The sequence below is a fragment of the Lepisma saccharinum genome, chromosome 14 (assembly GCF_977018435.1).
Source record: "Lepisma saccharinum chromosome 14, izLepSacc3.1, whole genome shotgun sequence".
Lineage (NCBI taxonomy): Eukaryota > Metazoa > Arthropoda > Insecta > Zygentoma > Lepismatidae > Lepisma > Lepisma saccharinum.
The window spans coordinates 81103124-81118644 of record NC_139242.1 but is presented as its reverse complement, the minus strand read 5'-3'; the positions used below and the strand labels follow the sequence as shown (position 1 = coordinate 81118644).

The 15521-nt window shown below is 37.0% G+C and overlaps 1 protein-coding gene across 6 annotated transcripts in view; it reads right to left on the bottom strand.

The window, feature by feature from the left end:
• Nucleotides 1–15521, bottom strand: part of LOC145998631 (putative phytanoyl-CoA dioxygenase) — a 145226-nt gene that overhangs the window by 2562 nt on the left and 127143 nt on the right. For all 6 annotated transcript variants that reach the window (XM_083135097.1, XM_083135094.1, XM_083135096.1 and 3 more), the window contains 5 exons: nucleotides 13816–13998; nucleotides 12471–12593; nucleotides 7429–7533; nucleotides 3106–3333; nucleotides 2403–2499 (listed from right to left, as the gene is read on the bottom strand). In XM_083135097.1, the coding sequence (XP_082991223.1) occupies nucleotides 2403–2499; nucleotides 3106–3333; nucleotides 7429–7533; nucleotides 12471–12593; nucleotides 13816–13980 (718 nt within the window). In that variant the 5' untranslated portion in view covers nucleotides 13981–13998. The remainder of the gene's footprint in view (nucleotides 1–2402; nucleotides 2500–3105; nucleotides 3334–7428; nucleotides 7534–12470; nucleotides 12594–13815; nucleotides 13999–15521) is intronic.

The following is a 15521-nucleotide window of genomic DNA, read 5'->3' as shown; positions in this document are numbered from 1 at the left end:
CCACCACCATGTTTAACTGTTAGAACTGTGTTAATGTGATCACTGTCTTTATTTGATTTTCTCCAGACCCTATTTATCCCATCTGACCCGTATATATTAATCTTGTACTCGTCTGACCATATGACACTATCCCAAAATTCCTGGCCCTTGTGGATGTGCTCTTTCGCGAATGAAAGTCTATTCCTGCGATTCACCTTATTTACATACGGCCTCTTTCGTGGTATTCTGCCATGATATCCATGCTTCCGCAAGGGACGTCGGACAGTTTGATCGGACATCATCTTGCCAGCAACATTGTTTACTAACGGTCGTAACTGAGGAACACTTAGTCGGGGGTTTTCTCACACTCTTTTTAAAGTTAAGCGTTCATCACGTTTATTCAACCGTCTCTCTTTTGCTTTTTTTGGCACATTCTGTGTTGAACCTTCCTCTCTAAATTTGTTTACTATGTATTGAACTGTGGAGTGTGATTTATTGACTGTTTATCCAATTTTTCTTAACGAATAACCTCTAAGAGCCAAATTTATAATAACATCCTTCAGATCGGAACTAAATTCCTTCACCTTGCCATTTTGAACACACTGATAGATAGACGATAGGCCTACAACAATACCTGCGCCAGCATTCCGCTTGACGGGGAGCGCACCTGCATGTTCAAACTTGTTACGAAGTTGCAAACTGCACGAAATCGCCTAAAAAGCGGTGGCGCTGTATGCGAGGAAGATTAAAACTCTTGCCTGTACGAATAACAATGTTGCATGAAACAGGGTATTTTTCTCTTTTCTCACAAATTAAATGCTCTGTTTATGCACTTTGAACATACATTTTTATTGACATTTGTTGGTGAAACCTTCATTAACATTACTTTCCATGTACATATGAAAATGATTATATTTACTAGTAGATATGACATTTTTTCCTCGGAAATTCTATGTGTACGAATAACAATGTTACATACTGTATATAGGTATGACAGAGGCTCATGAAATTAGTGGACACAAACTTAGTTTTTTTTTAAAGTACGGAAAAATCATTAAGAATGGCGTTTGTTACATTGTAATACGTTAAGTGGTTCTCAAGTAAATGTAACCTGAAGTTGACGCTTGAAACAAACATTCTCACAAGTTGATTCGTGTGTCGTAACAAACATGTTACTCTTCTGCATACTATGCGTTGTGCTTAGGAAAGTTGTTACGTTCCAACAACTGCAGGTTGTACATAAGTAAACTCTGACAAATTATCTAAAAGGTTCCGATACATCTTTTGGAGTTGATCAAATAAGGGTTTATTAAAAAGTATAAATTTTAAACATTCCGCCATCAGTTACATACATAAATGTGAGTACATTAACATCTTTCTAATTTTTAATTGGCGTTTATTTATTTACGTCATAATTTTTAGTACATTGGAACAATCAACTCTTCTCGTTTGGTCATGAAACTTTGAAACTTTTCAGCTTATACATTTTTCCTTCAAATTGATTTATCAAATAAAGCAAGGGCGTAACAAAGTACACTGATTAACCAGACGTTTGTGATAGTATACGTAAGTCAGAACTGTTGCTGAGAAAATGATATTTTCAGACTCTGAAAAGGCCAGGATGATATTTATCTATGGCGAGTGTAGGAAAAATGCAGCACATGCGTGCAGGCTGTATGCATGACGACATTTGCGCTCGGCTCTGCCGACCGGCATAGTGAGGGATGTGCCTTCACGCTCAACTTCAGGTTACATTTACTTGAGAACTACTTGACGTATTACAATGTAACAAACAAAATTCTTAATGATTTTTACCATACTTTCAAATGAGCTGAAAATAAAATGGGGTTTCCATTAAAAGAAAACTAGCTTTGTGTTGAAAATCGTATTTCCTTACGTAGTTGAACGTATTGTGTCCATTAATTTCATGAGCCTCTGTCATACCTAAATATCTGCGAAAGCAGTTTTTCAATATTTGTTGTTGTTCTCGAAATATTTCAGGTTGGAATGTTAGATGAGACACCCTGTATATCAACAGGTGCAAATACAAATTACCAGTTGGGATTTCAAAAAGCGACCTCTAGGTCACGAATGCAGATATCCAGTTTTGGACAAGTTGTAGCTCGGTATTGGATATCCAGAACATTCATGTATCCAATCTGGACATTGTCATATCCCTTGAAGATTTGTGTTGTATGGAGATACAAGTCTATCAAAATATACTGTATAAAACACATTTTTGCTAAATTCTTTGCCCCTGTACATGACAAATGCATTTGGGTACTTCCTTTTTTAATTTTTATTAGTACCCTATTAATGAAATCAGAAAGTAAAACTCAAGTAATATCCTGTTTCTAAAATTGCAGGAGAAAATATATTTTGAAATGAAAGTATTGAATTCTGCACCCTACACTTCCACTTACCTAGCCACCTGGTGGACAGAACTCTGCGATGAATTTTTGTGGGATTTCCATGGGCTCCATGAAGCATAAGCATATGGAACACTAGACAGTCGCCAGGCTGAAAATAAATGGAAATCCCATTAGGTTACATATTTTATTGCTGGTGCAAGATTCTTTCATGGAGTAGCCAAAATAAATTTTCAAAATTATGTGGATGTATCAAATAAGTAAGAGGGAAGTGCAGATGTAACATATATTATTTTTTAACAATTTCGCACAAACAACTGTACTTTGTGATTAATTACATAACATCTACTTTAATATTGTGATTTAATTCTTGAATATTATAAAGCAAATTTCTTGATTAATTGATTCATATAATTGGAGAAGAATATTTACACACAAATATTGGTCAATATTTTGAACAAATTTTAACTATTGCAATTTTCAAGTATCGGTGGGAATCTGTAAGAGTATCAGTTCAAAGTGGTATCGGCTCAGCCTTAATTTTTTATCTTCCTTTATTTTTCTCTTTTATCGCCTACTGACATTCCTCGCCAAACCATTATTCATTTCTATTATTTCTTTTTGCTACCATGTCCTTTTATGACTTTTTCAATCTTCAAAATGATATGCCTTTGTCTCTTCTCTAATAATCGCCTCTATATTGGTTGAAGTATGAAACAGACAATTATTCCACACACTACAAACTAAACCAACTTACCTCCAGAGCCCATTCAAGTATTTTGTATTTCCCAGATTCAATTTCTGCATCAGACACATCTTCATATTTGTGTTTCCATAAACTTGAATCTTCATGGTTGTGGATGTAATTCTTGGACGTTGCAAATTTTCGTGGAATGAACCATCTCCCCCATCTATGGGAACCTTGTACAAACCTTAGAGTTGTGTCAAGAGAGACAGAATCCACTGGCAGCCATATGGAACATACCTAGCAGAAGACCAAGAGGAGTGAATCAAGTGATCTTATATTTCATCAATTATTGTTCACACTGAAGGTTATTCATTATTATAAATTTACATGGAAATTGGATAGTTATTACATTTCGTTAAGGAGTCTGTATCTTTCAACTTAAGTTGCACAATGATGTTATTTACATTCATATTGTGGAAAACTCATGTAAGTGCCATCATGTATGAGGAACATATATATATATATGTACGAGGGTTATTTTTTTTTCAACCTCCAATTGCACCGCTAGGTGGCCCGTGAAGCAGGGCATCACGAAGCGTGATTGGCATCCCCCCTGTTACTACCACCACCACTGCCAAGGCCAATGCTTCAGTTAAAGCTGAGCGACAGCACATAGATATGTCTGCTACAATAGACTCTCCAGCCAAGTGCGAGGTGCATAGTGTGATACGATTTCTACAGGCAGAGGGGCACAATACAGGGGAAATTCACCGTCGAATGAGCCGTGCATACGGTGAAAACTTTCCGAGTGACAGCGTGGTTTGCAAAAGGTCCGGAAATTTTCAAAATGGCCGAACGGACGTTCATGACGAAGGTGGTCAGGGACGGAAGTCTGAAGCAAGCTCAGATGAACTCGTGCAGCGTGTGGATCAAGTGGTTAGGATGAGACATCGGTTCATGATTTCGAAACTGTTCAAAGACTTTCCCTACATCCCAGACCTGGCACCGAGTGAATTCCACCTTTTCCCGGTGATGAAGAAGTGGCTGGGAGGACGGCGCTTCCACACCAATGAGGAGGTTCAGTACACCATGTAGACCTGACTCAACAGACAGGCAGCACCTTTTTTTGTAGTATATTCGAAAGCTGGTGCATTAGTACGATAAATGTCTGAATCTTCTTGGTGACTATGTTGAAAAGTAGATTATACGAGTACGTAACTTTTGTCAATAAACCCATTTTGCTATTCATTGTGGTTTTGATTTCATGCCCTATTGGAGGTTGAAAAAAATAGCCCTCGTATGTTGTATGTAATTTAGTTATTTCACTCTACAGCCATAATTGTGATGTGATATTAATTGAAGGCAATTAATAGTTACAATAAAGTAAGGCAATTAAATTAGTGACATGTTCAGAAATTTTGTTGAGAGGTGACTGCAGCTGCTTTTTACAGTATGCTTCACACTGTTTACATATCCATTGTATTTTTTTTACACACTCCATATATTATCTAATTAAATGAAAGATCTCTGGCTTAAAAAATGTACATCTTTAAATGTTTGTAACATGTTAAATTAAGTGGATTCAGTCTTCTAATGTTTCCTGTTTTCTTTTTGTTAGTATCATATTAATATACCGGGTGTTTCATAAATAAGTGAGGGATTACAAAAAAATATTGCAAGTAAACTATTGAACTTTTGTTAATGAAACCAGTCCACGATTGAGGAATGTGTATGCTCTGTTAAGCCGAGAGCTCATATCCCTGCCGTCAGGCGACACTCAAATCACCCACATCACTTACAGTGTTTTCTGCAATGTTTTGGTCTCGAAGGTCACCAGAAATTACACAATGCAACTTCTTTTTGGGGTTTCATCAAATACAGGCTATTCGTCCCACAATGCCGTGCAATATCGCAGCCCTAAGGAAGCACGTCATCGCAGCGATAGACACTATCGACAGGCCCATGTTGATGAGTGTGTGGCGAGAACTAGATACATCGTGTCTGTGTGCGCCTACATTGAACATTTGTAGGTGTACGAATAAACTGTTAAACTGAATAAAGAATTTCCTCGTTCATTCTGGACTGGTTTCATTAACATTAAGTTAAATACTTTACTTGCAATAAATATTTGTTACCTCTTAAGTATTTATGAAACACCCGGTAGAATTAGCAATAGTAGTTATTACTACTATTAGTGGCCACGGTGGCTCAGTCGGTAACGCATCTGACTACCATGCTAAAGGTCCCGGGTTCGATCCCCGGCCGGTTCAAATTCGGGAACTTTTCTAACGATGGAAGCGGCCCCGGCGCCCACCCAACGTCGAATAACATGGGTACCTGGGGGAAACCCTGGGGGGTAAAGGCAGTCAGGGGCATGATGCTGATCACATCACCCCCACTCACGACCGGATCAAGAAAGTGTGGGGCATTACACCCACACCCCTATACGCCTTCATGGCGTAGTGCTATGCACAGGGGAGCACTTTACCTTTTTTTTTTAAGTTATTACTTTAGTATACTATAAATTACTTAAGATTATGTCGGTTTCATAAGAAGTTATTGCTTTGTGAAAATATATATTTGACTCGTGGTCTTTTGATGTTGTTAAAAATCATGGATAAATGCAATCAGCTTTAATAGAGTAGTTTCAAAATACAATTAAATTCTGAAAATGAGTATAAAAATTATAAATTTTACCAGAGAACATGCTTTTGAGTTTGACTTTTTAAGTCCACTTTATGCACAGATAGGCTAATGTTTAGATAGACCTACAGTTTAAAGTGGAAACCGAACCTACTATGTTCCTCCACCGGGTATTGAACCTAGGAACCCTTGATTACAATGCAATAGCATTACCACTACACCAACGGGTAGGACCACATACACTTTTATTTATGCACTGTAAGTCATAAAAAATAATAATAGTAAATTAGAAAAATCAGTAATGCATTACATCATGATGCTTCTTGTCAAAGCAATAGCTTTTCCAGAATTCTTTGAAGGAACCTTGCATTCACTGTTGTTGGCATTACCAGTTTGCTTTGTGAGACCTTGGGTATAACCAGCAATGGTAGGGTGACCAGACACACAAATTCAAAAAAGAGGACGACAAAATCATGGAAGAAAAAAAAGGACACCGAAAAAAATGGCAACAAATTTGCCATTACTCATAATTTAATCAATGTAAATAGTCTTACCAACACTTTGTTCACAGATACTTCACAGATGATCTTTTTCAATAATTTCCTCTTACCTTTCAGCAAAGAAAGCAATCTCCTAATCTATTCTTTAACACTTGACAATAATAAGTAAGAATATCTATAATTTGAAATATCCCCACAAGTAAATGCAAATGTAACAAGTAAGCTTCGCATAACTTATTTCCAAAAAAAAAATAATTTAAATTTTAGGTAGTTTAGATTTGGACAAGAAATATTATTCTAATTCCCCGAACATTTCTAGCACTCATTCAACAGGGAAAAGTGTTGCCATCTTACACTTTAGCTCATATTTGTTTCTTCCATCCTTTAAAAGCTGGATATTTTCTTGCGAGATCATTGTTGAATTTACACTTTCGCTTTGATATTTCATAAAAGTAAACAGTACGTAATAATTGAAACTTTCACTACCGCTTCTATATCACATATATATGACTTGAAAAGAAACTGGCCGACCTCAGGGTCAGAGTGGTTAGCACAGCATGCTATGATGCCAGGCATTCAAGGTTCGAATCCATGGGTGTTCTTTGTGTCACTTCATCAAAATCATATCATTGCGCATCCTCATCTTCGCGGTTAACCAAAAGTAGCAGAAAAGCAAAGTAATATTCGAATTTTATTTATTTTAGGGCGAGATTCAACCTGTTGCTAAATAAACCAAATCAATCAATCGATGGAAAAGAAACTGGACAGACTACATGCAATCTCATAGCAGTCTGAGGGCGAAGTAACAAGTTAGAATAATACTAATTAATCAGTCGGCAAAGTGGTGTGTTCAGCTCCCAGATGCTAGGAATACTTAACACACCCCAAGTGACATGCCTTAAATGATGGTGTTTTTGTGTGGAAGCATTCTCTATGCAGCACATTTGCTATGATTCTGCACTCTTTCCAAAAAAGCAGGGCATTTACTGATCCCCCTCCCAAAAAAACTGCCTGGGTGCAGGACAGACACCTAAAAAGAAGGACATGTCCAGATAACAACTAAAATTATATGAAACTCTGTTCCTTTATGGCATGCACTGAAATTCACTGTTTCTACAAATTTGTTGAGTGTGATTGAAATGTGAGAAATTTGAAAGGAAGTGGTATATGAGGAAAATATGCTGTGCTGTGAATGTACGAGTCAATTGTGAAAAAAAAGAGAATGGCATACACTGTTCAAAACACTCACCTTAAATCCATCTATTGGATAATATGGTTGATCCTGATGCCATGGTGTGACCTTTTGGGCTCCAGGTTCTTTAATTAAAACATGATCATGATAAAATGACACACTCTGGAAAGAAACAATTAAGTCGATATTTATGAAATTTTCCTTAACTTCACATGAAATATCTTGCAATTAGTATGCAAAGTTGAACCTCAGATTTAAATTACGTTATACAGGGTGGCCCAAAAGTAGGTATACAGTACCAGTGAATTTATTCATCAACAATTACAACAACATCAAGTTATGGCAGTACTTCGACTGTGTACTTTCAAATTACCAGCCATCATTCATAGTATCAAGACTAAATATGCTGACCAAGGCAGAAATTTATTTTATTATAAAACATAACTAAACGTAACGTTTCAACCTTCTAGCAAGGTCGTCTTCAGACTCTGTACCAAGTACAAATGTAACCAGGTACACAAAGGATGATATATATACACAAAAATACTCCCCTCCAGACTATTAGAAAGTAGTTCTGGAACAATCTAGCAGGTGGCTTTCCCTTGTCAACTGTACTTTCACCTGAAAGAGAATGTCGCTGGACACCCTGTAAATAAATTATCTGAAGGGAACGGCAAAGTGACTTCACCCTGGTAGTGTGTCTGCTGGCATAATATTGATTCCATGGCGTATTTTCGCTCTTAGAATATTATTCGACAGTAAAAACAAATGCCAGTAGCAACCAAGAAGCTATTAAATGGGGTTGCATACATGTGGGAAAGAAAATGCCACTTTCAACGGCTCGTAGCATCGAAATTTTTGGCCGCGATGTCCTCTGCACGCTGTGAAAGTTGTCTGTTGTACGGTCGCACCACTGTGTATTTATGTTCAAGACAATTACCAGTGGAAAAGAAGAAAAGCTGTAGTAAAACAAATTCCGATTGACAGAATTTCGTAAATAATAATGTACAGTACTTAATTTCTTGAGTGTTTTGGACAAATAACAATACATTTTAAAAGTACTTCAGGCAATTTTTTGCCCCAAAAATCTAGCAACGATTCTGCTGTGAAGTGGATTCTCCTATTTCCATAACATTAATTAACCCTAAGCCATTGAGTGGCAGAATGGACATCAATTGCAGAAACCCCCTGATGTTGGAGAAAGAAAACAAAGTTTTTTATTCTTCTCCTCAGTGGTGGCGCAAAGGGATCACAGACCTTGCGGTGTGGGCGGAGAGCTAAATGCCCCTTGTATGGTTGGTTTTGTATTGCAGTCAATGAGACACCTTTCTTCCATAATGTAATCCATACCACCATGTACCTCAACTGGGTATCGAACCCGGGACCCCTTGATTACAAGGCGGCGATGCTACCACTGCGCCATTCGGGAGGCCCCTTCATTAGCAATAAAACGTGTGATTTTACCAGTGTAATAGAAGTGATCTACTTGAACATGAAATATTATATGTTAATGTTTATAGCAAATTATTATAATCGAAGTCAATTTAAATTGTCTAGTTATGCAGTAAAGTGTAATATTTGAAGTACAGTATATGTTTTACAAAATCACAGTCCATTAAAATATTTGTACTGGATTTAAGTCTGCAGTGAAGACAATAATGCAATTATTATTTTCCCCTCTTGATTATTAAGTTTACTGCACATCCTTCACGAATGAAAAAAGTAATGATTATAGAACTTACTTTTTAATATAATATCGCAAAAATATTTTTAGGTGAAGAAATTTTCTAAAGAAGTGACGTGAAATGCTGGATTTGAGTATGGGCAATGCCATATATCTCACTGAAAGAATTGAGATATGCAAACCACTGGTATTAAGTTTAGAAAGCCATTGGATATACATGATTTGTGTAAGGTAAGTGGATTCAACAATAGAGGAATTTATACAAACTTATTATGTAAAAATTTGTCTGTCATTGTGGAATATCATATTCCTACCATTTGAGTAAACAAGATAAATATCATATGTGCTTTTCTTGGTATATAGCAATTTTTCCAGGGAGTCACTCATTAAATATAAAATATACCAGGAGGTTTCTTGAATTTTCATGATTCCATAAATCTTGAAATGAAAAGGGTTATACCTGTATAAATGCTAACAATATCTTTTCGCTATGTCTGCTATAGTTTGCGACCATTTGAAAAATGCAATGGAATTCAAAGTATAACAGTTTATAAGGGCCTCATTTCTGTTAATATTATTTAGCTTCTATTTTATTGGATTGATGGATTTCATTTGTTGTTTTAAGTCCACTTTATGCACAGAAAGGCTAATCGGGACTGAACATACAGATTTAAGTGGAATCCGAATCACTATGTGCCTCAACCGGGTATCAAACCCAGGACCCCTCGATTACAAGGTTACGACGTTAACAGTATGTCATAGGGAAGGCCATTTTATTGGAGTATGCTGGTATCTGAATATCTTGATGTGCAACTCTAAAGGATCCATTCACTAAATTTGAATCTATTTATGTATGTCTATGAATGGCTACCTATGGATCTGTGTTCCAAGGTGACCCCTGTGCAAAAGAAATTGCATATTAAGACATTTATGTTTTTAGAAAGTAGGGCATGCAGATTATCCATAAAAATTACAACAAAATGGCAGATTATTGCACTAAATTATCAGATATGTATCGATATATTGGATCGGTACAATAATCGGTAATTTTACCGATAAATCGATATACTGATATGCCTATATTGGCCGATATCGATAGAGTACCGATTAATCGGTCCCATCCCTACAATATACACAGGTAAAAGTAAAGTTAAAGTTCCCTTTGCATGTAGCACCATGCCATGAAGGCACATTTAGGATATGTGGGGGAAGGGCTTCACATATTTTTGATGCCGGACATCTTGGAAGTGATGTGATCAGCACCATGATCTGGCCACATTTACACCCCCCCCTAAAGGGTGCCATTTGATTTGATGCTGGGTGGACCATGGATCAGCTTTTGTGGGGACAAAGCCGGAAAAATTCCGGCGTTAGATCAAATCAGACTACAATTTCACGAGAAATGCTGTGGTGAAGGTTTCTTCAACCTATCTTTAATCAGGAAAGAGTTTTGACTGCATGATTGTAACAAATGTATCATTCTACAGGTGTGAAAAAATAGTGTCATCCTATATATCACAACACCAACGGTGCCGAAACCGGGAGAGAGGGGCAGAGGGGCCGGGCCCATCCAATTTTCGTTTGACCCTCCCTATAAGGGGCCCAATGCATATCTCCCAACATATTACATAACTTTTGCACACAGAAACTTCGCACACAACAGGTGAGAATTTACGCAGGATTCTGCTCTGAAATGGGCAGAATCAATAATGTGGGACTATCACTTAGTTTGAGTGTCTTTCTTGTGCTTGTGCATTTACTATTTCAGTTTTTCCTTTTTCAAACTGACAATGAATTAAGGAAAACGCATGGCATATTATGAATGAATATGTGAGAGAATAGAGGAAGCAGCATCGGAATACTGTAGTCTTCATGCTCTTTTTTTTAATTTAATTTGAATTTAAAATTTTGGGTACATCAACACTATTTTGCACACATCACGTTATATGGGGTCCAGCTCCTTACCATAATGAAAATACCATAATTGCAGTGTCGTGTTACTAAAATATTCTGACTTTTAAAAGCTGAGGCTGTAAATGGGCACTCAGCACACACAAGGAAAAAAAAAAAGAACAAAACAAACAAAATTATACTGGCCATAGTGGCAGTCGCCAGAGCCTCACTTGTCTGCAAAATGCAGTCCAGGGTGTACTATGTGGAAGTGAGGTTGACTTTTGGGTGCCTATGTGGAAGATACCCCTTACACCCCTCTTCATGCTCTTGAATGAGCCAGTCCATTGCAAAATGGGCTTTTTTGTTTCCCTTCGGAAATGACAAATATTGCTTGCCCAAATGAAAATTTTATCTTGGGCCTTTCTTTTCTATGTAAATATGTGTGAAGATATTAAACTCCTATAAAGCATGTAAGAATAAGTATTATAAACAAAATATGATAAAAAATTCTCAGTCAAAAGTTATATGTAAAGTGTTATGTTGTATAATTACATAATCACAGTAGTGCAGTGAATTTTTGGTCCAGCTAATAAAGTTTGATGCACCCTGATATATATGTTTTGTTGTCAAAGACAGTTATTGCAATTACTATTTTTCAAAGGTTAATTCAAGTGTATTAGGTTCCTCCTTAAGGAAAAAAAAATTTGCCTCTTCCCGCAAACAGAAAGAAACCAGTATTTATGCTTTACTTAGCTTTATCCCCCCCCCCCCAAATCTCTTAAGAAATCTGCGCTTATGCAAATCACCCCCTTCCCATTTAAAAAAATTGAGTTGAATTCAATATGGCGGCCACTAATATGGTGGACGTCCACTTGGAACACACCAATGTGGTTCCCCCTAAGCCTAACCTGTTCCTATCATGACCAATTGTACCAAGCCTAACTTCTTTACTTTTACAGGGGTTGTTAACAGATTTTGAATCACCCTGTAGGCCCTCGTATGAGAGTTTGTCAACATGAGATCAAGAATTACACACACAGACATATATAAATATATATTCAATGATCGCCCTTACAGCCCTGACCTTGCCACCAGCGATTTCTTTCTTTTTCTTCACCTGAAAAAGTGGCTTGCATCGAAGCGTTTCAACGACAGTGACGTGCTCAAGACACCAGTTCTGGACTGGCTGCACTCTCAGGCGCCAGATTTTTACGCAAAGGGTATACGGAAGCTTGTGCGACGCTATCAGAAATGTCTGGAGGTTAATGGTGACTACGTCAAAAAATTGCCAAGGTTATGTACTTGTTTATCAATCACAATAAATTTCTTCTCCTATCATTTTCTTGTTTTTTAAAAAATATCGGTCCTTTCTTTTGACATGCGCCTCGTAATTATGTTCATGTTAATATATGAATTTTCCACACTTTGCAGTCAACATAAATTAATAATATTTCAACAATTTTAAATAAAATGCATATTTTGTTAAAATTTAAATTTTAAAAAAAGTGCTCGTACATATTACCTTGGAGTCCATTAAAGTACCAACTATTTCTGCTGCTGGGGAATTCATTACAAAGCCTTCAAACTCTGGAATCTTCCTCCAATTGCAGTAGTCATTAAAATATGCTCCTCCTTTTTCACTGGCCTGTAATATAAAAAATAACAAATTACAAAATACAGAAAAACAATTCCCCCTCTGATTACAAGCTTGATGTTGTATTAGTGAAACAGGAACTGTGTCCATGAAATTAAAAATGTGTTCATCCGGAAAAAGAGCAGTATGGGCTATCATCTCACTAGACATACCGTATTTGACAAAAACTGTTCAAAGGAACTTTCACACCAAGTATAGAAGGACACCATCTGATGTCAAGAACAAAGTTCTGGTTTGAAAAATTCAAGGAAACAGGGAGTGTGTCTGATCCATCTTGAAAGGGACAGCACCAACCCATTCAAATCAAATAGAAAAACATGCTGTTTCAGTCATAAATTGAGTTCTTCCTATGTAGTACATGTGAAAAAAAAAAGGTTAAACAAAGAATCTGACCTACAACACTTAAAAAAGTGATAAACGAACAAAACAGTCAAGGATTGCTCATTTTTCGAATTGCTTTACACAGACATAAGAATAACCAGGGAAATTCCATATTGAAAAAAAAACAAGAACTAGCACGAACATTTATTCCAACTACTAGCTGCTTTAAGATTGAGTTGGAGTTATTTTTACGTATTCATTAAGATAATGCATCAGTAGTATGCATTAGAATTCAGAAGAAATTCAGTTCAAATGTGTTGTTTTTCCAATGAACTTCTAAATCACAGAAAAGACTACCTGTGCTTTTAGTAAATAAATCAATTTATAACACTGACTCTAACAAACTTACAATTGCATAGAATTCACCAATTGAATTGTGCTGTACTTTTCAATTGGTTTCAGTTGAGATTACGATTGAAACAAATTCATTCCAATAACTATATTGGGTATTCAATAGAAACCAATTCATTCCAATTGAAATTTCAATTGGAACCAATAGACATTTCCAGCTTAAATTCTTTTGTATGCATGCATGTATGAATTATGCATCAAACACAGGCTTCTCTAATCTGATACATTTCTGTACTAAAGTAATCCCATGCGCAACATTCTTTTAAGGATTATAAAGTTTCCACCAAAGACAAAAATGTGACCAGTCTCATCGAAGGCATGAGTGTCAATCACTCAACTTCTCCATTTTTTTAAAGTGTCCCTAACAAAAACTTGGCTAGAAAGGGAAAGAGGATTGACATAACATATTCCTCTTCTGTGGCTAAGGAAGAAAACTTCTACATTAGTTACAAATTGGAGTCACATTACATGAAAAACTGACCTTGAGCCATTCCGCATAAGCACTGTAATCTTGAACATTCTTTTTGATTCCTTTCTTAACCACCTCCAACCAATGCTGTGAGAACACTCCCCTCAGGCACACCGCACCATCCTCCTGGAACTGCTTCACCAATGATGGAGTCAGCTTTTCAGAAAAGTCCAACATTTTTTTTTGCTAGAAATACTGAAAGCAAATAAATGCATAAATCATTTATCATAATTCCTTTTGATGTAATATTAGAACAAAATAAGAAAATAGCATTGTTGAGACTGTAAAAAAAAAAACAAACAGTGTGATAATTGTTAACTAATACTATGGAAACAAAAGACTCAATAGATTGTTAAAGGAGCTAAAAGAAAGTCATTTCGTGACCCCAAAAAGTATTTCCTTGAGGGAATACAAATCTGCTCGAAATTAATTTGAAAGGAAGTAAGCAAATGTCACAGTGTTAATAATTCATGAAGATGCTTGTAGTTTGCTAAATAGACAAATAACTTGATAAACAAATGTATTGTCATATGAGAACCAGCAGGGTATAACTCCAATTTTTCAAATTTACAGGAGAGAAGAAATATGTATTCTTAGGAATATCTCTGACTCTTAACAAGAGTAAGTAAATTGGCGATATGTCGATCTGACTTCAACAGAGGAGTTATTTAAACAAAATTGAAAACCGAATTTTTGGAGTTAAATTCCTCTGGTTCTCATGCTATGATATATTTGTGTGTGTATGTTAAATTTTGTTTTAAGTCCATTTTATGCACAGAAAAGCTAATCGGGACTAGACCTACATATATATGTGTATGTACACAGGAATAGGTTGAGAAAAGGTGCCAGAAGGGCGGATAAACACAAATGAAGCAGGAGACAGTAAACACTTACCACACAAAAAGAAACAGCTTGATATTTCACGACCCAGGTCACATTGTCATCAGAGAAGAAAGAGATCATTGTTACGAAGTGTAGAGGCACAGAATGCTGACTGTAGTGTCTGTATAGTGTTGCCAGAAACAGTAGATAGAAAACAAAGTTACTTTCACCAGTGTTTACTGCATGGTGGGTGGGTGGTTTCGGGAAGGGAATGGGTTTTTGGTTGGCTAGGTTGAGTCCGAGGCATATAGTGGTGCGCATGCCTGATATATAGGCACATATATCTGCGAAAAGACGTGTCTTTGTGGGGGGTAAAAGATGGATAATGGCAACACGGAAACAGTTGTTGAAGGTGGTATTATAGCAACTGTGAAATCAGAGTTTTGGGTGGAGGAACGGTGATTATTGATCCTTAGGTTCAAGGGGGTGGAGGTTTCGCCCAGGTAAAAGTTGCCGCAGATTTGGCAGATGAGGGTGTAAATCAGGTTGGATGAGTGGCAGGTGCCCTTAGGGTGAAGGTGAACTCACCTGCGGCTGTGGGGATCTGGAGGGTGGGGGAGGTGATGAGTATGGGGCCGGTCTTGCACCTGTGAGTGAGGGGGGGGGGTGTTGAAGGGGTGGGAGTGTTTTGGATCAAGATATTCTTCAGGTTGGGGGGGTGATGGAAGACGACCCTAGGTTTATCCTGAAAGATGTCCCTAGTGTCAGGATCACTGTGCAGGAAGGGGAGGAAGGAGTGGAGGATATGTCTGATTTTTGTAATGGGGGGGTGGTATTGGGTGATCAGAGCTGGAGGATTGGTTTTAGGTTGTTTGGTGCGGTTGTGGGAGGTGGCT